A 24,469-nucleotide genomic window follows, 5' to 3' on the forward strand; every position below is an offset into this window, starting at 1 on the left:
CTTGCTACATTTTTTTTAAAAAGTTTTAAAGGGTTTTGATTTTTTATTAGCGTCGTTATTTTTATCTAGCTTAGTTATTTTTATCTAGTGTCGATGTAAACACTTAACCCATTTTAAAATAATGATCACTTTGAAAAAAGTTTTGAATAATTAAATATAAGTACCATTGCTTTTTTTTTTTAAAGCTAATTGATTATCCAAGACGCTTTTAAGCTTATTATTAAGTGACGTAATGAACACGTGAATTCATAGAAACATGTCTAAAAACGTGTTTATTTATATTATTAGAGCTAGAATAAAATGTAGAAGCTTGTTCCTTGCTAAAAAAAAGAAGAAAAAAAACTTTGAAAGAGAAAATTTATTAACCGAATTCTTTATTACAAAGCATGTAACCATGTAAACATAATAGAAACAACGACTCTACATCATTAATTATTTAGATAATAGTTTGATTGCTGGCAGATATTACAACGCGTTTAACGATAAATCATTGCTATGAAATGCGGTATCGTATCTAATTAAACTCTATTATTACTGCCCATTGAAAAAATGTTCTTTATGAATTACCGTTAAGCGTAGTTCTTTCAGCCTAGGCCTCATCATAAAATATCTAAGTTTATTATTGGGCTTGGTAACTCATTTTATTGAGGTCAGAAATTTTAGAGGCTTTTAGGATGGTTACGTCTCACACTATGAGACGGTATTTTTAGATTTGAAAGCGGATAACTAATCTTTCGGGGCTTAGACCGTACTTCTTCACGGGCTAGAAGGTCGTGCTCTCACGAGATTTTGTATACAAAACTTGAGTAAAGGTGAGTAAAGGACACGACCTTTTTCACTTGCATTAGCTGGTAAGAAAATTGACAAAGAATATATTTTACCTTGCCATGAATATACATTTTTGTTTAATATGTTGTGATTGAAGTGAGATTCAAGTTTCAGGAATTTTTTTTTTATAAAAAATAAAATCAACAGATCCCAGGAAATTAATTAAGCGTAATAAGACTAAAACAAAAACTTTCCAGCATATTTTTTAAATTTAACATAAAAACAGTACAAAATTAAAGATATTAACTAAAATAATAATTTAATATAAAAATATAAATAAAAGGTCAATTAACAATTTTCTTAAAATAATAAATTAATTTTCAGTTCAAGCTTTCATAAAGGTACAATCGTGATATTTGAAAGTTTTGATCATTTCACTTCTTTTTTACCAGATCTTTTTGTTAACATACCACCAACTGCAAATTTAAATTAATATACATTTAAGATTTATATTCATTATTATATAAATTGATATCGTGAACGGCCAAAAACATTATTAAATGAAAAAATACAAAAAATATTTAACTATTGTACATCAAAACGGTTTTTTATTACCAGATAGCGTTCGTACATAAGCAATTTAACGCGTTATATTAAGGCATCCACCCAAATATCAACTAAATTTTGCTAAAATACGCTTTGCTAAAATACGATTATTACCATAATTTAGTGTTTTATGTGTTTATCAAGTTTAACATTTAAGTTGATGTGTACAATAGCTCTTTATATTGATTGTTCGTGTTTGGTATGATTGACTTACCTCCTCCGATTATCAAATTATCGATGACAGCGAAAGGATATTCAAATGTTAAGACCCATATGATTGCCAATAAAAATGTTATACAAGTTGTTCCGAAAAATTGAAATAACTAGAAAAAACATTAATTGTTAATTTTTTTTCTTCAAATATTTGTCAAATATCAATGTGTTATTTACGTAATTTGGCCCTTATAGTCAAGTTTATAAAAATATGCTTTTATACAGGCTGCTTTCAAAAGCATTTCTTCTTTTCGGATCATATTGCAATCGAAATAGACTAACTGCCTATATGTTCAAATATTTTGATGACATCTCTTTACGATTACCGAAGCGGCTAATATCACGAGATAGACTTGCGAGATTCAAAGGGACAATTCCTTCCATGTAAATGTATATAGCCCTTTCTAATGGTATGGCTGTAGAAATTCCCCCGGTTTCAGTGATAAACGCATAAAGGATACACGCTAAGAAATACATGGCGTTTACTACAATGCTGATATGGTATAGAGATAGATACTATGGTATCTACATTAAATAAGTAATATTACCAGTATGGGCCTGATGCCCATACTGCATTGACTTGTACGCCATAACTATTGCTAATGTTAATATTCCCTCAATGGTCCGTTCACATCGATACTGACATAGTGATATCCATAACAAATTTCTTACCGTGTATCTATTGATAGATTGCTCTGTTTTTTTTATCAATTACAATGATATAAAGGTATTGAGGGTTCCTTCTCAAATTATAAAAAAAAAAAAAGATTTAGTGATAATAGGAGTTTTACTTACCACAGCCATATTTGAAAAATATGTATTTGTTCGAATATTTCCAGTACGAACATTTTGTATTCCCATGTGGAGTAAATATATGGAATATGTAAGTTTTGCGAAAACTTGGAACACAGATAACGATAAAAACCAATTCACTGGACCTAGAAAATAATTTGGTGTAAATTTTGACAAAATGGAATATTGAAAAAATATCAAATACTAATTTAAATACCTCCATAGCCATGCATACATGCGAAAATTATCCAGCTAAGAGCAAGTCCCCAAATATTTCGATGTAATCCAACGAACAACGCCTCATAAGCTTCGTGTCTTACATAATCTGTTCGCATTGATTTATAATTGCCGAATACAATAAACAGCATTACAACAGCCGTAAGAAGCCATAATAAAGCAACTAAAATCTAAAATTAAAAGTATTAAATTATTACTATTCAAACACAGAAAAGAGTTCAATAAAAAATACTTACTCGATTTATCCGAATAACCTTATTTTTTGTATTATATAAAATGTATCCCAAGAAAAGTCCTACAATCCATGGACCAGCACGCGCATATGTTTGTGCATAATATACTTGGAAATAATCTCCTCCCCTAGAAGAACAATAATTAAATAATTAGGTCTGTTATCGTCTAATAGAATCAAACTATCGATTTTGAGGATAAGATTGTTATTAAGATATCAATCAATGTGGAGAAAACGTATCGAACGCTTCTTACATCAGGTTATAGAAAATTTTAATGAACACTTTACAAGAGTTCAACAGAATAGGAATCAAGTGTGGAGGAGAGAGGCTATAAAATAGAAATAAAAAGCAATTCCAGAAAAAGCTTTTCTCCTTCTGTAAGAAAAATAAATTCCAGAATTACGTATTATCAATTAGGTTTTGTTTGTCTCAAAGAACTAGACTGGTTTAGGTACTTCTTAGATATCATTTCGACGGCACTGAGGTTCAAGTAAGCAAGAATACATGCGAAAGCTTAAAAAAAAGATATGAGCTAGATCAAAAACATTCAAACTTAAAAACAAATTCAACTTACTCTATACGCACACCCAAATGGTACTGCCATGCAATGATGGTTGGTATTATTGTAAAAATTATCATTAACGATGAAAATAAATATGGCACATATTTAGGCCAATATTTTACACCTAATAAAATAAGTGGTGAAAATATGAACAACTGCATATCTACTGATAAATACCAAGTTTGGCCAACACACTGGAAATAACAATTTTTATTTAAAAAGTGTAAAAAGTATCTTTTCTTTGCTCCTTCAGCCTGCTACATATAATAATTACTTACATCTTCGCCGGCATTTACATAATTTTGTATGTATAAAATACTGGACCACCAGTATTTCTGGCATGGTGTTTGCAAGCCGTTACTAGCGTCATGCCAAATAGGTCCTGAACCCATATCCGTTATTAATGTTATGTAAATTAAAATTACAGCCAAGTACGCAGGTGTTAATCTAAAAAATTGATTTCATTTTAAATGGCTTGATTTAATGGATATTTTATAGCAAACTTTATACCTTACGTAACGATGAAAATACATTAATGGAACATTAAAAGGTATATTTTTTGCTTGAGATTTTAAAAATCCATACATTAATAAACAACCACTCAAAACGAAGAATGTGTCCACCGATACAGTGCTTCCCATAACAAACCAAGCCCATGGCTCTTTTTGTGCCCACTAAATTTAAAAATAAATACATGTTAACATCAGAAAGTTTGGATCAGCAGATAGAAATTTTACAATATCTACCTAGTGGTATAATTTTTTATCAGGACTTGGATGGTTTAAATTTTATTTCGTACTCTCACGGTTTGGGGTTTATTAATAGTTGAAACATTTTACTCACATGAAATAAATCAATCTGATTTACTAATTCTTGATGTATAAAAGTTAAAAATTCATGCCCGTGGATAATCCATAAAATACTTAAGAATCGAATACCATTTAAACACGGCAACTGATCAGAATTCTTATTAATTCGTATTAAAGATTTAAAATTTGAATACCATGAAAACGCAATCAATATTTTATGCATTGGTTCTGTAATTGTAAAAAAAAATATTGTTAGAAAATCGTTATAATATATATCATCCTGTTTTTAGGTATATTCCACACCTAGAGGTGACACAGTTCTTACCTCTTTCCGTGTAATATAAGTAAACATCATAAATTGTACTGGATAACACAAAACAAGCTATTCCAATAAAAATTATTCTGAAAAAGTACAAAATTTTAATCGAATAATTGACGTGAAAAATGGTCATGGTTTAAAATTGATGAATGGTCTGTGTTCTTCTAGTGTTTGGCGTTTATATCAAATATTTTGGAACTAGGTTCCTTATCGCTATTGTATCACTATGTTCGGTGGATGGGAGCTAGGCAAAAAAAAAAAAAAAAAAACAACGCCGATCATCGCTCGAAACTTCTGTTTTTAGTTTATTATATTAAAATAATAATATTCTTCTCAATGAGGCCATGGTGGGGTACGATTCCGTTTTTCATGCGGAGGGTTGTCAAGTCAAAATCACCATCCACGTTAGTAATTTAAAAAAAATGCATACATTATACGTTTAAGAAAATAATTAGTCAAGTCTACTATTTGGATATCCAATTCGATTTTTGGGTAGTAACAAAATGACTCACATTACTGTCCAGTCTCCTCCATCAAGCATTGGTGATGAATCTAAACTATGACAATCGTCTTCAGTTACATCATATACTTTAGGATCTGATAAAATCGGATTTTTTGGTAATTTAAAATATGAATTTAAATGTGCCTTAACATCTTCAGCTGTACATCCATTTGGAACACAAATTGACCAACGGAAAATGATATCACCCAAAAAAATTGCTCTTGGTGCTATGAACTATAAATGAAAATATATAAATTATATTATTCCAGGTTTTTGATAATTTTCAAATCGATGAATATGTTTTATATGTATAGGTTTAGTTGTTATCCATTATTCTAAATTCTCGCGCTTAAACTCCTTATTATTTCAATTGTAAGTGATTGAATATGTACAAATCGAGTATGTAAGAATAATGTAAACGACATTTCTCCAGCTGGCTAATCTGATTCCTTGTGGAACTACTTTTTAAAGAAAAATTAGTTTTAGATACTTAAAAGTGCAAAAAATTTTGTAAGGTGGTGCTTGTTTCAGATAACAAAAAAAAGATAAAATAAAAAAACAAGTTTTTATAACTTACCGGTTGCACAGCGTTTTGTATTTTTGGGATAATGTTTTCAATATCACTTTCCCAAAATTCGTTTCTCCGAGACAATGGTATTGTTATTTTTGTATAACAAAATTTACCACTGATTGAATCAACTTTATACTTTACAGCTAAACATTGATCAAATTGACCCATATCCGCAAAATGTCCAGATAGAAATCCGGATTGCAGTTTTGATGAAGCATCAATCACTGTAAAAAAAATATTATCATGCATTATTTATATTTATGCCCAAAATTTACAGACTTTTAAAATTGCCAAAATTATTCGAACTATGTGCAATTCTACACAGAAAAAATTGAGATAAAACTTTTATTATTGTTATTTTATACTTTGGAAATATTAGTAAATTAAATTTGTAAAGAAACTTTACACCCCGTTTCACCCGGCTTAGAAAAATTGTTTGAATAACTTTTCCCAATACACAAAATATCCTTTTCCATTGTTGTTACATATACTAACATTAAAAAAGACGTTGTTCGCTTAAAGGCTTAAAAATTTTCAATTAGTTCGTAATTTATAAGAGTTTCTTACTTTTTTTCGACCAAAATTCATTTTTGGTTACTAAACTATTATAATAAATATCACTTTGTTTTTTACATAATTCACTTAAATTGGCATTTGATTGCAATGTATAAAATTTAATCAAATCAAAATCAGGTGCCAATGGTTGACTTTGTGATTTAATTAGAAGAAAATTTGCACATAACAGTGCAAATAATAGAAAAAATTTCATTTTGAACTTCAGCAAAAAAAAAAAAAAAAAACAGTTAATAAAAACAAATTGATCAATTATTAGTTTTCTAATAACTGTTGAAATATTTATATAAACCTATATATTTAAATTAAGGTAGCCAAAATAAGATAATTTTTTATCTGTACTATCATTTGGATTATGTAAATTACGTATGCAAATTGCATACGTAATTTTAATTAGTAATAATCTTGTAAATATATTGTTAATACAATTCTTACAATAATATAAATTAATTAATTAGTTATCGAAAATGCGTAATTATAATTCTAGAAATAGTGTTATCGTGTATATTTATGCAATTTTGCTCTTGATTGAGCTATTGAATCTTCACTTGTATAGTGAAAAGTCCGTACATAACAACATGAATATGGTAAATGGCTAACAGTAGAGTAAAAGATGTTACAAAAATCGGCTTATAAAGGAAAATGATAGAAACCGCTTGCATTTTTGTAAAACGTCATGTGATTCTCAGGTGTCAGATATCATTAATAAGACATGAGTTAGTGGTGCAAATGTTTTTATTTGTTAATAAACAATAAATTTTTAATTCAATGAAATGATAAATGTAAAAGTTCACAATAGGCAACTTGTATGAAGTTAATGTTAAGTGTTTGTCAAATAATCGAAAATAAATATACACGTATAACTTATACGTAATTCAAGTTGCCTATTTATTCAAGTTGATCTGATCAAAAGTTGACACTCAATTTACAAAGTAGAACTGTAGTGAGACGATTGCTTGAACGCAAAATGGCCGTATGTTATTGGAGAATGATCCGATATTTTTTTAATCTGAAAAACAATGTGCTTATACGTGCATTCCAACATCACTAATAAATTATATCTTAAGTACTAAAATATTATTATTTAAAATATTTAAATAATAGGTTTTTTTAAAGTAATTATCGTATCGATTTTGATTACTCATAGAGTTGTAAATGATTTGATTTGAAATTAAATATTTAAAAAAAAAATTATCTGATTCTTGTTAAATTTACATTATTTATATACCTAGGTCATTCAAACCACTCGCGCCACCGGTAACACGTGTTATTATCTCCGGACAAAATTTCTTTTTAAAAAATAAAATGAACTCTTGAAATATTCCAAAAATATCTTCAAACTAAATGGCCTAGTCCCATAATAATTGATCAGGGTGAACGCCAGGGACAACAAACTTGCAGCCTGGTGCGCTCATCCTGTGATTATGCCTTTAATAGGGTCCATGGTCATGGCCCACTTTCTGATCCACGGGTTGGCCATGCTTCAAATGGGGTCAAGTTAGCACGAGTCTGCAGATTTTTGGATCTTAAGCTCACGGATGTTATGACGCCCATCCTGAGATCCATGAATTGGCTATTATTTTAGCGGATTTTTTTTAGTACGGGTCGGCAGGCTTTGAGCCTCACGCCCCCGTGATCAACAAGTTTATTTACTAATGCAAAAATACTAACATTTAAAAAAATTTAAAACTGATTATTTGATACATATACTGTTATCTGTGTAAAATAATCGAAGAAGTGTACTATCCTATTTTCTCTTTATTTATTTGTATTATTTAAGCAATAGTAAATATGTTTCTAAACAAACTAATTTCATGAAACCTGATTAAGTACCTGATAACCTTGGTTGAATAGATGTCCATAAATTGTATCTTCTTCACGCTGTTTGTTTCATATTAATTTATTAACTTTTTGATGATCTTTACCAGTTGTTTAAGGGCAAAAACGCGGGCGAAGCTAGTATTGTTTATTTTATTATGAAATTAAACTTTTTATATTTATTTCAAATTTTTGGGCACTTTATAAGTCAAAGTCCCTTATACATGATACTTTTAATAACTGTATTCACAAGTGTACCAAAAAAATCAAAATCATAATCAAAAGACCGAAGGAAAGTTAAACCTAATAAAAATAAAAGCAAAGCAAAATGTCGTATTTTCTCACAATTTTTATTGTAAAATAAATTTTTTTATGTACAAAATTAATAAGATTAACTAAAATAATAAATTAATATAAATAATATAAATTAAAAATTTAGCTACTTCTTTAAAATACATGTCGTTTAAAATGAAATGAGACGGAATAAAAGAGTATGCAGATGTAATGAATATGTATATACAGTTTGGCAATCTCGTTAGCCATTTATAATATATGAAGTAAGAAGATTTTTTATGGGCGTTCTTATGTAAAAAACAAAGTGGGAATGTACTGTGCGTGAAGCGCGTGTAATCATATCATTTGATCTGTATTTGTATATGTGTCTCATCACTTTTACACATACGATACAGTGCGCATCACACACAGTACACATCCCCTCTTTGTTTTATACATAAGAACATCCATAAAAACTCATTATTTGATATATATTATAAATGGCTAACGAGATGGTTTCCAAATGGTATTGGTATTTAACTTTATGATCTCTTTGCTATATCGAACAGTCTCAGCTCAGTTTGAACGATCTATACATATTACGAAATTTTCATTTACGTATAATATCAAAATAAGGTACATTCGTGTAAATCCAAAGTTATGGTTTTCATTATTTCACTTCTTTTTTATCAGATCTTTTTGTCACCATTCCACCAACTGAAAAATTTGATTAATATAGTTACAATTTGCATTCATTGATTCAAATTGAAAAAATCGACTTACCTCCACCGACTATCAAATTATCTATTACAGCGAAAGGATATTCAAATGTTAGGACCCATATAATTGCCAATAATAATGTTATACAAGTTGTTCCAAAGAATTGAAATAGCTAAAAAAAAATGTGCATTCTTAAATCTTTTGTCTTTTAAATCTCTGGGAGTATTTTTACTGTTTGCTATTTGTCAATCTGTGATAGGTATTCCCAAACGCCCGCGCCGTTTACAGTACCGTTTACACGTAAAAGTAACGAAATTGTCTTTCTTTTAAAGGGTGGTATATAGTGGAGTAGATGCGAGTTATAATTACTTTATATAGCAGTTGTATTACTTACCACAGCCATATTTGAAAAATATGTATTTATTCGAACATTTCCTGCGCGAATACCTTGTATTCCCATATGCAGTAAGTATATGGAATATGTAAGTTTCGCTAAAACTTGGAACATAGATAATGATAAAAACCAATTTACTGGACCTAGAAAATAATATTTCGAAATTATTTTGAGAAATATATTATAATTAATTTAGACCAGAAACCATTAAAAAAAGTAAATATGAATTCTTATTACCTCCATATCCATGCATACATGCGAAAATTATCCAACCAATAGCAAGACCCCAAATATTACGATGTAGGCCAGTGAATATCGCATCATACGCTTCGTGCCTTACATAATCACTTCGCATCGCTTTATAATTGCCGAATACAATAAAAAGCATTGCAAGAGCAGTAAGAAGCCATAATAAAGCAACTAAAATCTACAATCAAAAGTTTTAAATTAATAATTCAAATAAAAAAGGATCAATCATAAAATATTTACCCGATTAATCCTAATGACTTTGTTTTTTGTATTATATAAAATATATCCCAAGAAAAGTCCTAAAATCCATGGACCAGCACGCGCATATGTCTGTGCATAATATACTCGGAAATAATCTCCGCCCCTAGAAGATAAATAATAAAATAATTAGGCCTTTTATGATCTAAGTTTGATTCTATTGATTTGGAGGAAAACTTGTTATTAAGATATCCATCTTTATAAAATTACTTCAGATGCTTTTTACATCGGATTATTGAAAATTTACTACTTTACAAGAGTTGGACTAGATAATAAGAAAATATGGAGAGGTCTCATAACGTTGAGCACACTTAAAAGATCAAGTCAATCCTCCTTATACTGTGAGTAGCTGACTCTAAACTGTCTAGCTGTGAAATAACAGAGAGGATGAACGAAAGTTTACCCTAATGTTTGATCAGAGCATTGAAGGGAGATATTTTCTCCGGAATGCTTCAATGTTTTTCTGATTATATTTGTCTTGCTTTATTAGTTATACATCTCTCCATTTAAAATTCCTATTTAATAAAATTCATCCGGCAAAATAATGCCTATCATATTCAGGAAACCAATTAACAAATACAATTACACTCACCCTATCATTACACCTAAGTCATACTGCCATGCAACGATCGTTGGTATTATTGTAAAAACTATTACTAATGTTGAAAATAAATATGGCACATATTTAGGCCAATATTTAACACTTAATAAAATAAGTGGTGAAATAACAAACAGTTGCATATCAACTGATAAATACCAAGTTTGGCCAACACACTGGAAATACAAATACATATTTTTATTGCTTCTATAGTCGTTTAGATTGGTACAAATAGTTACTTACATCTTCGTTAGCATTCACATAATTTTGTATATATAAAATACCAGACCACCAGTATTTCTGGCATGTTGTATGCAAACCGTTAACAGCGTCATTCCAAATAGGTCCTGAACCCATATCCGTTAATAATGTTAAGTAAATTAGAATTACAGCCAAGTAAGCAGGTGTTAATCTAAAAAATTGATTTCATTTATAATGGCTTGATTTAATGGATATTTTAAAGCAAACTTTATACCTTACGTAACGATGAAAATACATTAATGGAACATTAAAAGGTATCTTTTTTGCTTGTGATTTTAAAAATCCATACATTAATAAACAACCACTCAAAACGAAGAATGTGTCCACTGATACTGTGCTGCCCATTGTAAACCAAGACCACGGTTCTTTTTGAATCCACTAAAAATATAAATACCTTAGAAACTTTATCTACGTTCATATGTTTTCACATATTGGAAATATTGAGGAGATTTCTAATATATAAACAAAAATACTTACGTGGAATAAGTCGATTTGATTTACTAATTCTTGATACGTAAAAGTTAAAAATTCATGCCCGTGGATAATCCATAAAATACTTAAGAATCGAATACCATTTAAACATGGCAACTGGTCAGAATTCTTATTAATTCGTATTAAAGATTTAAAATTTGAATACCATGAAAACGCAATCAATATTTTATGTATTGGCTCTGGAATTGTAAAAAAAAAGAGACAGTTAGAAAATCTTTTTAATCTTTTCCCGATTTAAGGTACATTTCATACTTAGATGTGAAATGGTTCTTACCTTTTTCCGTGTAATATAAGTAAACATCATAAATTGTACTGCATAAGACAAAACAAGCAATTCCAATAAAAATTCCTCTGAAAAAAATTGGAAAATGTTAATTATAGTATTGAGAAGTATTGAAGAAGGTGTCGATGCTGATTTAAGTGAAATATTCTTGTTCAATAACCAACTACACATTTAAAAAAAAAACTTACATAACTGTCCAATCACCACCATCGAGCTTTGGTGCTGTCTCTAAGCTGTGACAATCGTCTTCAGTTACATCATATACTTTAACACCCGGTAAAATCGGATTACTTGGTAATTGAAAATATGAATTTAAATGAGACTTAACATCTTCAGCTGTACATCCACTTGGAACACAAATTGACCATCGGAAAATAATTGCATCCCCCATAAAGATTGCTCTTGGTGTTATGAACTGCAATTAAAATTAATACAGTTGATTTATTAATAATGTCGATTTTGGTACAAGTAATTGAAGAAATGTAATACCCGGGGAAGTTTTAGTTATTTCTTCGTTCTGATTTATTAAGAATTATTTAATAAATTCACGAAAACAAGTTGAATGTTCGAATAAATAATAAAATTATTTTTTTCCCAATATTTGCTTATTTTTAATGTATGAAATTTTATACCCAGATAGCATAACTTACCGGTTGAACTGCATTGTTTATTTTTGGCTCAATATTTTCAATATCAATTTCCGAAAATTCATGTCGTCTAGATACTGGTATTTTTATTTTTGTATAACAAAATTTACCACTTATTGAATCAACTTTATACTTTACAGCTAAACATTGGTCAAATTGACCCATATCCGCAAAATGTCCAGATAAAAATCCGGATTGCAATTTTGATGAGGCATCAATCACTGTAAAAAAGATATTAGCATTATATAGACGTTACTACTAGATCCAACCCCACCGCTTCAATGGATATTCCCTTTTGATTTTTTAGGATAATCTGTATACTTTAATAATGAAGAAATTTTTTTTTTTTCAAAGATATGTAGACTTAGATCTCCATAAAATTTCGAAATTATTGGTAAAACAGTGATCTTTTAAAATGTTTGAAAATATTAAAAGTAATATTGTGGATCAAAATAAATTGCGGAAAATCAAGTCTATGATTAATAACTTTTCTATGAGAATATAATTTTTATTTGCCAATATCTTAAACCCTAATAGAATGCATTTTATGAAAATATTACCACATACTAAATAAAAAGGTATTTTTCTTGTATCAAAGGAATCAATTTAAAAATAAAATGTATTCGAAAATTTATCCCTTCCATATCATATAAAACGCAAAATAATATGTTAAAATTAATTACAATATTCAAAAATTAATTTACTTATTAATTCGGAGCAATATATTAAATGAATTGTATAGCCTTTGAGATAATTTATAAATGCAAGTTTTAACCACCTATTAACCCCCTATAAATTATTGAACAACTTTCGCCTAGACATAAAATGAAATTTTGAAATAATAAATTTTATTGTCAATGGATTCAAGTCTCGAAATTTTACGCTTAAGTCTTAATTTATAAAAAAAAGTTCTTACTTCTTTTTGACCAAAATTCATTTTTGTGTACCAAACTATTATAATAAATATCACTTTGTTTTTTACACAATTCACTTAAATTTGCACTTGATTGCAATGTATAAAATTTAATTAAATCAAAATCAGGCGGCAATGGATTACTTTGAGATTTAATTAGAAGAAAATTTGCACAAAATAGTGCAAATAAAATTAAAACTTTCATTTTAAACATCAATGAAAAAAATTGATTAAGAATAAATTAAACACGGTGATTAGTTTCTTAATGACTGATGAAATATTTATATATGCCTATCTTTAAATTAAGGAAGATATTTTTTTATCTATATCTAGTTTTTTCTAACTTATAACGTAAATTTAATAAGTAAAAGTCATGCAAATATATAATGCTTTTCTCACAAAAATGAAAATTATAAATTATTTATTAATCGATAATACGTAATTATATTTCCAGGAATAGTGTCAAGTATTGTAAATATTTATGCAATCTTGAATAAACATATGATATGTACAAATCTGGTACCTTACTGAAAGTGTCTATTAAGGAAATATTGACTTTTGCTTATTGGAACCTTCACCTGTTTGGCAAGAGACGTATCCGATAAACAATCTTTAACGTTTTTTCAGTGTTTGATTTTCACTAGAAGCCAAAGGTGGAAAAATTTGGGGTGTTGAAAAAAATCGAGTAGAATATAAAATTTTTTTATCTATTTCTTAATTGTGTCCCTTTTTTTTACACAATGGCTTAAAAGTTTAGAACCCAACCAACTCCTGTATAGTTGATAAACTCAACCCAATCAACGTGTAATTACAACAATACTCAGGGTCTATAAAATTTTCATTGCATTTTTGATCGATTATTACTTAAATTCAGATATTATTTGTTTGGGAAATTAAACTTTATATATATTTTGGAAATTATATTCCTTCTTTAACGAAGAGTGCCACGCTTTATTTAAATTTACGAGGGTTTTGTTCAATGATATGTGACACCGAGATTGTATGATATTTTCTACATTTTAGCTAATTAAAATTTATATCTCTCTACGCTCGTGAGATAAGAACTACTTTTTTCACTCAGTATGCGTGGGAGAAATATATCATAGACGCACTAAGGTGGTAATGAATTCATTACCGCACTAGCATCGTAATGAATTGATCTCCACACTTCAAATTACTGTCAAAATGTAAGTTTTAAATAATAATTATCGTTTATTTTAACATTTTAGAGGAGTAGATAAAGTTTTGTATTATATAAGTGTGCTAACGCATTATTAACGTACTTGTGTGATTGCCCAACTCGTACCACGTACTCGATAAATGCAAATGCGTTGTGCAAATTTTGCATGCGTACGGTAATAATGCTATCCCACTAGTATCGTAAACATCTAATTCGTGTAGGTATTAAATTAAAACTTTTCTTTAAAAGTATTTTTTACCTAAATTATGTTCTCAAGTTGATAGTTTGTAATAATGCGTAGTTAATATTTAAACACTTAATAACATAGTAGGGGAGCTTTGGTACATTCTATCCTTTTCTATTTATAACATACATGAAATACAGTCTCCCACATTTAAAATTTCTCACAAAAAGATCTCATATTTTCTTATCTGAATTTGTACGTAGTATTTTTTTAATCTTAAGTTGTACCTATTTCAGATAAAATATAATATTCAATAATTACTTATTAAAATTATCGCACCGATTTTGTTGACTCATAGTGCTAGATTGATATTATTTAAATTAAATTTTTATTTAAACCAACTGCCCGGTTTGGCTTCGCTTGTATTAAGCGGGCAAGCTAAGAGGAACCAAGCATAGTATAATTATTAATGAATTGGAGCTTGAGGTCCAGAGTGGAGGTCCCAAGCTATGCGGAAGAACGTCTAATTGACCAAGACGTGAAGTAAAGTTTGTGTTTAGCAAGCGAATGCTAAGCGGAACTAAGAATAATACAGCTATTGAGCTACGAATTCGCAGCTCAATTGCTGCATTATACTTAGTTCCGCTGAAGCCATTCATGAATTGGATGCTGCAGCTTAATTAACATTAATAATCGCTGATCAAAAGTTATAATTAAATCAATTGCAGGTGAAACGAACTAAAAAAAGTCAACTAGTAAATAATAAAAAGGCAACAGCTTACAGCAGCGATCACCCATCTTAGTACAGACTGTGGCAAATGTTCTTTAACTTAAGTAAGTGGGCGTGAAATTGATTTATTCGAGTTTTCTTGATTATTTTCATTCATTAAAACCTTCCCTTGACGAAAAAAGGGGTGCTATTTCTCCAATTTTTTTAAACCCTCGAACTAAAAAAAGGGATGTTATAAGTTTGACCACAATGTGTGTGTGTCTGTCAGTCTATCTGTCTGGGGAATCGTAACGCCTAAATGGATGAACTAATTTTGATTTTTTTGTTTTGATTGAGAGGCAATTTAATGGAGAGTGTTCTTAGCTACGTTTAAAGTACGAGCTTAGCGTTCCGTATCGGAAAAATTTGTTGGGGGGTTTTTTAAATTATGTAAATTTCACTTGTTTATTATTCAACTTTCTTAAAAAAATGCATGTTGGTAAAATACTTTTAATTATTATCTTACAAATAATAATGACTGTTCGTATGATATTACTGCTAACTCTACATATCTAGCCAAGTGATAAAATCATTTTAATATGTTTTTGACAGAATAATCTCTCATTGTTTTGATATATCATGAAATTGAGTAAATGTACGCAAAAGCTTCAAAGTCCAATTGATTGACTAAAACATTGAATGGTTATGAAATATTGGAAAAATGAGTAATATTATAGATTGTAATCAGTCTAATAAAAAGATAAATAAATAAAAAACCAAATTAGTCAATAAACAAAATCCAGTAATATAGGATTATAATAGTCACTTTCTAGATTGTACTTTCTAGAAATTAAAATTCACTTGAAAAATGATTGTGTAGGTGGCAAAATATCGAAAAAATTAATTTTCTTTTTGGGTGATTCATAATCTTCATATTGTCGTACTAAAAGAGTGAATTAGTTTTCTTATCGACTAAAAAAAAAAATTTCAACATTTCTATTTATTAGTATTTTCAAAAAATTAAAAAAATTTGACGTTTTATAAGTTCTCAATTTCGACTATTTCTCAATTGCATAACCGCAGATTGAAGATAGACTGATATCAAAATGGTCCTTTCTTATATGTTATTGAAAGATGTGTTAGATGGGAGATCTAGCTTTTGAATGGAAATCATGGTTTCGTAAACTTCTTGCAAATTCTTACTAGAATTGAATCTGAGAATATATACAAGATGGCCAGGTTTTAACGATCCACCACTTTTTTAGGATACGAAATTTTGATCCAGTTTCTTTTTTTAATGAAAATTTTTTTGATCCACCATCCTAGCAGATACAGCAAATAACTTTTGATATCCAAAACAAATTTAGTTTTTTGCTTGTTTAATTACTTGAGTTCTTGAACTATTTTTCCAAATTCCCTCATGTTTTTTGAAAATTATGCCAATTTGAAAAGTGAAAATAAATAATGAAATTAAAACAATTTAATGCCAAAATAACCACAACAAAAGTATTCCATTGGAGTCAAGTTCAGAGATCGAGGTGGCCATTTGATTTTAACAAGTGTTCCAAACCATCTTTCTTGAAAAATTTGTTTTTCCTACAACAAATCGGGCATGAGAAGCAAATTCAGACCAAAGATTGTCTAATCGTGAATGGAGCCCCGTTAGCAAAAATTTCTTAAAAAATAAGGTATACTTTTGACATTAAACTGAGTCAGTTTGAAACTTGAAATTGTTATTTTTTCCCGGAGCTCAATTTAAGTATGTACTTATATTAATTTTAAAACATATGGAAAAAATAATTCTAGTAGTTGTTAAAATTAAAAATTGTAAGCTGTATTTGCTAAGATGATGGATAAAAATAATTTTTTCGCTTTTAATAATTAGATTAAAAATGATTATATTGATAAACAATTATTTGACAAACAATTATTTACCCAAATAAGACTAAAAACAAACAAAATATAATGAGATAATTTTTGTATTTTTAAAATAAATAATTAATATACAAAATTAATAAAATTAACTACAATAATAAATAACTACAAATATAAAAAATATAAATATCAATGAATATTCAAATATAATATCTTAGAATATCTTAGACATTCGTGTGATTTCTTTCATTATTTCAGCTCTTGTTTACCAGATCTTTTTGTTAACATTCCACTTACTGCAAAATGTAATTAACATAGTTACAATTTTTATTTAATGATATAAATCGAAATGATCGACTTACCTGAACCGATAATGAGATTATCGATAACAGCGAAAGGATATTCAAATGTTAGAACCCATATCATTGCCACTAGCAATGTTATACAAGTTGTTCCAAAAAATGAAAATAACTAGAAAATTAAAATGGATATTAATTTTTTTTATGCAAATATTGTGAGCATTTCTCATAACAAATTTTACATGTATTCTTAAAGTACATGGACATTTGAGAAACAGGCATTTTCTTCGAGGGAAATTTTCTGTCTAAGAATAACAATTCACTCTTCCTACCATAGATAACTCATTATTTTGTATAGTGGTGAAAATTCTTACCAACGACATGTCTGAAAAATATGAATTTACTCGATTATTTCCAGTACGAATCATTTGTATACCAAAATGTAGTAAATATACTGAATATGAAAGTTTAGCGAACACTTGGAACATAGATAACGATAAAAACCAATTTACTGGACCTGGAAAAAAATATTTTCAAATTTTTAATCAGTTGAAAACTTATTCTTAATTATCATTAACTTAATTTAAAAGTTCCAAATGTAATTTGATCGAAAGTGTTCTTAGCTTTTTCAAGGAAATCTTCTCAATCTTTTGAAGATAGATCTTCAACTCGCACTTGAAGCATGGTTTAGAATACCCTCGATTAAAATGGGCTCATTCTTTTTGGAGCTATGATGCCTCAGATAGACACACAGATAAACAGATACACAGATACTTCAAACTTATAACACCCCTCTTTTTAGTTAGTCGGGAGAGTCTGAATACACTTTCTTTATGCTTATACCATGCCATCAGACAATCACTAATTTTAAATAAATTAATTTTTGAAACTGGGCCATTGGGCCACCAACCCTTACACCTGAACCAGCTTTATTCGATTATTCGAGGGTTTTCTCTTTAATATTTTTCTTGTATATCCAATAATATCTAACCCGAACAGAATTTCCGATATTTCTGCCATGCCATCCCGAATTAAAGAAATTAAATTTAGTTACCTCCATATCCATGCATACATGCGAAAATTATCCAGCTAAGAGCAAGACCCCAAATATTACGATGTAATCCAATGAACATCGTCTCATAAGATTCGTGCTTTACATAATCACTTCGCAATGTTTTATAATTGCCAAATACAATAAACAGCATTACAACAGCAGTAAGAAGCCATAATAAAGCAACGAAAATCTAAAATTAAAAGTATTAAATTAATATTATTCAAACACAAAAAAGAGTTCAATAAAAAATACTTACTCGATTTATTCGAATAACTTTATTTTTTGTATTATATAAAATGTATCCCAAAAAAAGTCCTATTATCCATGGACCAGCGCGCGAATATGTTGCAGCATAATAATGCGCGAAATCTGTTCCACCACTAAAACACCGATAAAAATTAGTCATTATTAATAATAGTTTCATGTCTGTGTTTATTAGAAGAGTATTAATAACCCTACAAAAATGTGAATTTGACCTTCGAATTTAAAACTTAAATATATTGTAGGAGTTTCTTTCAGAGAGTGGCTAACTAAGACACCAGGCTTCCTTGTGAAAGAGGTAGAATGGAAATATTCGGAGTGTATTGGAAACGTTCAGCATGTTTTCACTCTAACTTTGTTGTTACTATTTTACCTGTCTTATTGCCTTCATAAAGCTTACAAACAAGGTTATATTGGAATGCCTCCGATGGTGCTCTCTTCATTATTGTCTAACATCTCATACGTAAATACTTTTTGATTTTGAATTGGCCTTTATAAAGACAATTTCATTCAGGAGTAGTTTTTAGTTGACAAATAGTAGGTAAACTAGTGTTATTATTACTGCTTAAAATATATTATACCCTTTCGATTTTCGTTGACCAACGTTCATTGGTTTCCACGTACAATAAAAAAGTACAATCAAAGAATTTTTTTAATAAGCGGAGAAGACTTCATAAAATACGTCGCGCTAATATTTAGATTTTGAGACCCCCTCCCCCCGGGGGCTACGATGCCACAGGCAGACACACACACAAAGTGGTCAAACTTATAACACCCCTTTTTTTAGTTCGGGTGTTTAGTTTAGTTTAAAAGTAAATTAAACTTACCCCAACATTAGACCTAAGTCATACTGCCATGCAATGATAGTTGGTATTATTGTGAAAATTACAATTAATGCAGGAAATAAATACGGCACATATTTAGGCCAATATTTAACACTTAATAAAATAAGTGGTGAAACTATGAACAACTGCATATCAACAGATAAATACCAAGTTTGCGCAACACACTAAAAATAAACATTTGAGGTCAAACCTCCATCGCTCAATTTTGTATACAAATAATTACTTACGTTGTCATTGGCGCTCACATAATTCTGTATGTATAATATCCCAGACCACCAATATTTTTGACATGTGGTGTGTAAGCCGTCAATAGTTTCATTCCAAATTGGTCCTGAACCCATATGTGTTAATAACGTTAAGTAAATTAAAATAACAGCCAAGTATGCGGGTGTTAATCTACAATGTTGACTTTTTTAATGACTTAATTAATTGGAAATTTTAAAGCTATTTGTATACCTTACGTAACGATGAAAATACATTAACGGAACATTAAAAGGTACATTTTTGGCTTGTGATTTTAAAAATCCATACATTAATAAACAACCACTCAAAACGAAAAATGAGTCCACTGATACACTGCTTCCAATCGTAAACCAAGACCATAGATTTTGTGCCCACTTTAGTTTAAAAGGAAAAGATGATTAAATAATCTGTGCTTTTATGCTAGGTGTTTTTTTATAGTTGCGTTATTTTGAGTTTGTTTCAAAAGGATATTTACCTGGAATATTTCGTTTTGGTTTACTATTTCTTTCCCCATAAATGTTAAAAGTTCATGCCCATGCATAATCCATAAAATGCTTAAGAATCGAATACCATTTAAACATGGTAACTGATCAGAATTTTTATTTATTCGTATTAAAGATTTAAAATTGGAGAACCATGAAAAGGCAATCAAGATTTTTTGTGTGGATTCTGAAAATGAGAACAGTTTTAAAATTTTGTTTCGTTGAGCTCTTTCGTTGAAGAGCATTAATTTTATTATTTTCTTTATAATTGAAATAGCTCCTACCCTTTTCCGTGTAATGTAGGTAAACATCATAAATTGTACTGCATAAAACAAAACAAGCTATTCCAATAAATATTACCCTGAAAAAAGAAATGATATTTGAAATATTTGAAAAAAATATGATTTGAATTTATTTTCATACAAGAAGAAATATATACTGGGTGTTCCAAACCACCCGTCCAGGCTGATTATTCTGAATAGTTTTTAAAAAAAATTGAAACGAAAAAACACGTATCAAATATTTTTTGAAACTCTATCTAACCATACCAAAAACACCCTCCACCCTCAACCCCTGTTAGGGGTAGGGGGTGTAACTTGAAAAAATCAAATGGAAACCCCTATTTTTTTCTGCAGATTTGGATTCTTCAGAAGAAAAGACAAACATTTTGTCTAAGAAATTTTTCCCGATTTTCGGTAGATCGCGCTACAATCGACAAAAATCGTTCTTTTAGATTTGGAATAAGAATTGCGCCGTTCAATGACAAAAATCAAAACGAAAAAGTAAAAATAAAAATAAAAACACAAACACACAGAACCAAAACAAAAACAAAACAAAAGCAACACAAAAGTTAGAAATTCAACGAAAATAAAAAAGAAGCGAAAATGTCGAATTGCGGTAATTGAGGTAAACCACTAGACAATTGGGAGGATGCTAAATAAAGCTCTTAGAAAGAATTAGATATGAATCATTTTAGATTTAATTTTTTTTCAGACTTTCCAAAATAAAAAAAAACATTTTTACAAAAATAATTTTTCTAAATCATAATAAAATATGAAAAACAAAAACAGAATAGTCTTTTCTTCAAAAAAACAAAAACAAAATTGAAAATAACTATTCTCGACTCAAAAAACTTTTCTCGCCTTCACTTGAACTGCAATTCTAATGCCAAATCTAAAAGAACGATTTTTGTCGATTGTAGCGTGATCTACCGAAAATCGGGAAAAATTTCTTAGACAAAATGTTTGTCTTTTCTTCTGAAGAATCCAAATCTGCAGAAAAAAATAGGGGTTTCCATTTGATTTTTTCAAGTTACACCCCCTACCCCTAACAGGGGTTGAGGGTGGAGGGTGTTTTTGGTTTGGTTAGATAGAGTTTCAAAAAATATTTGATACGTGTTTTTTCGTTTCAATTTTTTTTGAAAACTATTCAGAATAATCAGCCTGGACGGGTGGTTTGGAACACCCCGTATAAGTGTAAAAAATATTTACAATACGGTCCAGTCGCCACCATTGAGCTTTGATGCAGAGTCTAAACTATGGCAATCTTCTTCAGCAACATTAAATATTTTTAGATCCGGTATAATCGGATTACTTGGTAATTTAAAATATGAATTTAAATGTGACTTAACATCTTCAGCTGTACATCCACTTGGAACACAAAAGGACCATCGAGAAGTGAGAACATTCATCTCACCCCATCTTGGGGCTATGAACTAAAAATAAAAATTTATTTTTAACTCCTACACCAAAAAGTGGGGTGTAGTTTGACTGTTATGAGTGTGTATTAGTCTGCCTGTCCGTGGCATTATAGCTCCTAAACGGATGAAGCGATTTATGATTGTTTTTGATTTATTTGCAAAGCCATTTAATAGAGAGTGCTCTTAGCTATGTTTCAATTGCAAGTTGAGGGTTTCGTACCCGAAATAACTAAAATAGTGGCGATGATCTTCAAAATCGGTTCCTTTAGGAGAAGGCTCTAATGGAAAGGTAATTTATTGGAGAATGTTCTTAGCTATGTTTCAAGAGCAAATATAGGGTTCCGTACTTGACACACAATCGAGGATTTTTTAAATTTTGTAAACATCAATTATTTAACTCTCTAGTTGACTAACCTAATTTGTACTTATGGAAGTATAAATAAACACCCATTTACAGAAACTATAGAAAAATTTTAATTACTTACCAGTTGAACAGCATTTGTTATTTTTGGTTTAATATTTTGAATATCAGTTTCCCAAAATTCATGTTGTTTGGATAAAGGTATTTTTATTTTTGTATAACAAAATTTACCATGTATCGAGTCAACTTTATAGTTAATAGCTAAACATTGATCGAATTGACCCATATCTGCAAAATTTCCAGATAAAAATCCAGATTGCATTTTTGATGATGCATCAATCACTGTAAAAGAGATATTTTATTATGTACCAGCTTTTGCGCATTTCGGAACAATTATTTGTTTTCAGAGGTAGAATACAATTTTGATAAAATGTCCCTTCCTTAATTAGATTAGGTATATCTTATTCTAAAAAATTTTCCTTTAAGAGTGACCGAATCTCCTAAGTAAACAAGTTGTATATGACATCATTCATATTTATTATTATTTTATACCATTTTGTGTGATACAACATAAATTGTCAGATAAATTCTCTGCTGCGTTTTTTCAAAACGATAACTCAATTATGACGCCATCAAGCTCATTTGAAAACACAGCCTTTTCGAAAAAAAATCGTAGAGGAAAGTTTGGTAGACCCCTCAAAAGAAGCCATTCACGAGGTTCAAGTATGTATGTAAAAAACAAAATTAGTATCTCACGGTCTAATAGTAGTATGATCGGAAAAAGAGGATAAGTTTGCGTTAAATAGAAAGAGCTGGAAATTTGAATAGATAGTTGGTAGGAAATGAGAATACTCAACGGTGTCCATTTGATATTTTTGTGATATTTAAATAAAAATAGTCTGCTAAAGAAAAAAATTTAAAAACTTCTGTTTGAGCAAAAAGTCTCTATATGATAAGGTCAAAAGTTTATGGCCAGATCTTAGTATATTACTAAAAATTTCTTACTTTTTTTGGACCACAATTCATTTTTGTAAACCAAACTATTATAATAAATATCACTTTGTTTTCGACACAATTCACTTAAATTTGCACTTGACTGCAGTGTATAAAATTTAATTAAATTAAAATCAGGTATCCATGGTTGATTTTGGGCTTTAATTAAAAGAAAATTTGCACAAAATAATGTAAATAAAATTAGAGCTTTCATTTTGAACATCAATGAAAATAAGTGAATGGAAGCAAATTAATCGGTGATTAGGTTTTAATAAGCCTATGAGATATTTATATATACATGCATTATTCTTCATTATCTTTAAATTTAGGTAATCAATAGGTATCTTATTTCTTTTATCTACAACTAGTATCTTTAACTGGTAGTGTAGTACCGGAGCTGTGCAAGGTTTTGGCTTCCCGGGAGAACCGTGCCGTTATTAATCCGCTTTGTATATAGAGATATAATATAGAGGTTTATTGCTCGCAAAACATTTGCATGCCAGTTTATTATAAATTTAAGATAGGAATGAAATACTGGAGACTCTGTGCATTAATTAACACTAGGTGCAGGTAAATAAAGGTTTTCTGTCTGGTAAATTGAAATACATACATACAGTGATTCCAGAAGAAGGTACTCGTAGGTTTCAAAGTGATGTCGTAAATAAACACTTTTTTGTATATAAAGACATTTTGTAGTATGTTTAATATCAGTATTGCACCCGTGCGAAGCCGGGGCGTTCTTCTAGTTTTATTATTAAAGTGAATCAAGTTTTAATTAGTTTCTTTAAATTGTTAAAATAAGTATTTGGTAATTACCTATAATTTGTAATGCTAAAAATTTTAAAAATGATTTATAATTCAGAAATTTTCATTTATATGGAAGCCATGCTCTTATATTATTGATAACAAAAATATTTGTTAGTGCGATACCTTTGTTTACTTCAATTCAATTTTGAAGCAGATATCTTCAACCGATTGAATCATTGAATTTTTATGGTAAGCATGACTTTCCCAACGCTTTCATCATATTTGACATACATCTAACTTTTAAAAAAGTAGAAAATATTTTTTCTATGAGTCTTGCATAACTATTTTTTAAAACTTGAGGCGTTCCGATGCGTTCTTGATGTTTTAAATTGAGCGCCTTCAGCTTTTACAAATATTCGTGTATGGACGACTCATAGAAAAAAGTA

The 24,469-nt window shown here is 29.3% G+C and overlaps 3 protein-coding genes across 3 annotated transcripts; all 3 read right to left on the reverse strand.

Annotated features, from left to right (window-relative positions):
- Nucleotides 1–1,178: 1,178 nt before the first annotated feature.
- LOC123301110 (nose resistant to fluoxetine protein 6-like) lies at nt 1,179–6,381 on the reverse strand. Its single transcript, XM_044883841.1, has 13 exons — nt 6,180–6,381; nt 5,619–5,836; nt 5,052–5,275; nt 4,546–4,622; nt 4,255–4,448; nt 3,922–4,085; nt 3,690–3,858; nt 3,424–3,605; nt 2,853–2,976; nt 2,597–2,786; nt 2,383–2,525; nt 1,589–1,697; nt 1,179–1,244 (listed from the first exon to the last, which is right to left on the reverse strand). The coding sequence occupies exons 1-13, from the start codon at nt 6,379–6,381 to the stop codon at nt 1,198–1,200; spliced, it is 2,043 nt and encodes a 680-aa protein (XP_044739776.1). The 3' UTR covers nt 1,179–1,197.
- Nucleotides 6,382–8,447: 2,066 nt separating this feature from the next.
- Nucleotides 8,448–13,120, reverse strand: LOC123299715 (nose resistant to fluoxetine protein 6-like). Its single transcript, XM_044882024.1, has 13 exons — nt 13,095–13,120; nt 12,182–12,399; nt 11,720–11,946; nt 11,523–11,599; nt 11,234–11,427; nt 10,971–11,134; nt 10,739–10,907; nt 10,490–10,671; nt 9,880–10,003; nt 9,628–9,817; nt 9,391–9,533; nt 9,060–9,168; nt 8,448–8,993 (listed from the first exon to the last, which is right to left on the reverse strand). Coding segments are annotated over exons 1-13 (1,845 nt in total). The 5' UTR covers nt 13,096–13,120; the 3' UTR covers nt 8,448–8,946.
- Nucleotides 13,121–17,275: 4,155 nt separating this feature from the next.
- LOC123299716 (nose resistant to fluoxetine protein 6-like) lies at nt 17,276–23,409 on the reverse strand. The gene is made up of 13 exons (XM_044882026.1): nt 23,289–23,409; nt 22,408–22,625; nt 21,714–21,937; nt 20,508–20,584; nt 20,217–20,410; nt 19,955–20,115; nt 19,726–19,894; nt 19,481–19,662; nt 18,649–18,772; nt 18,393–18,582; nt 17,713–17,855; nt 17,402–17,510; nt 17,276–17,335 (listed from the first exon to the last, which is right to left on the reverse strand). Coding segments are annotated over exons 1-13 (1,839 nt in total). The 5' UTR covers nt 23,290–23,409; the 3' UTR covers nt 17,276–17,288.
- Nucleotides 23,410–24,469: the final 1,060 nt, after the last annotated feature.

This window comes from Chrysoperla carnea, chromosome 5, assembly GCF_905475395.1.
Source record: "Chrysoperla carnea chromosome 5, inChrCarn1.1, whole genome shotgun sequence".
Lineage (NCBI taxonomy): Eukaryota > Metazoa > Arthropoda > Insecta > Neuroptera > Chrysopidae > Chrysoperla > Chrysoperla carnea.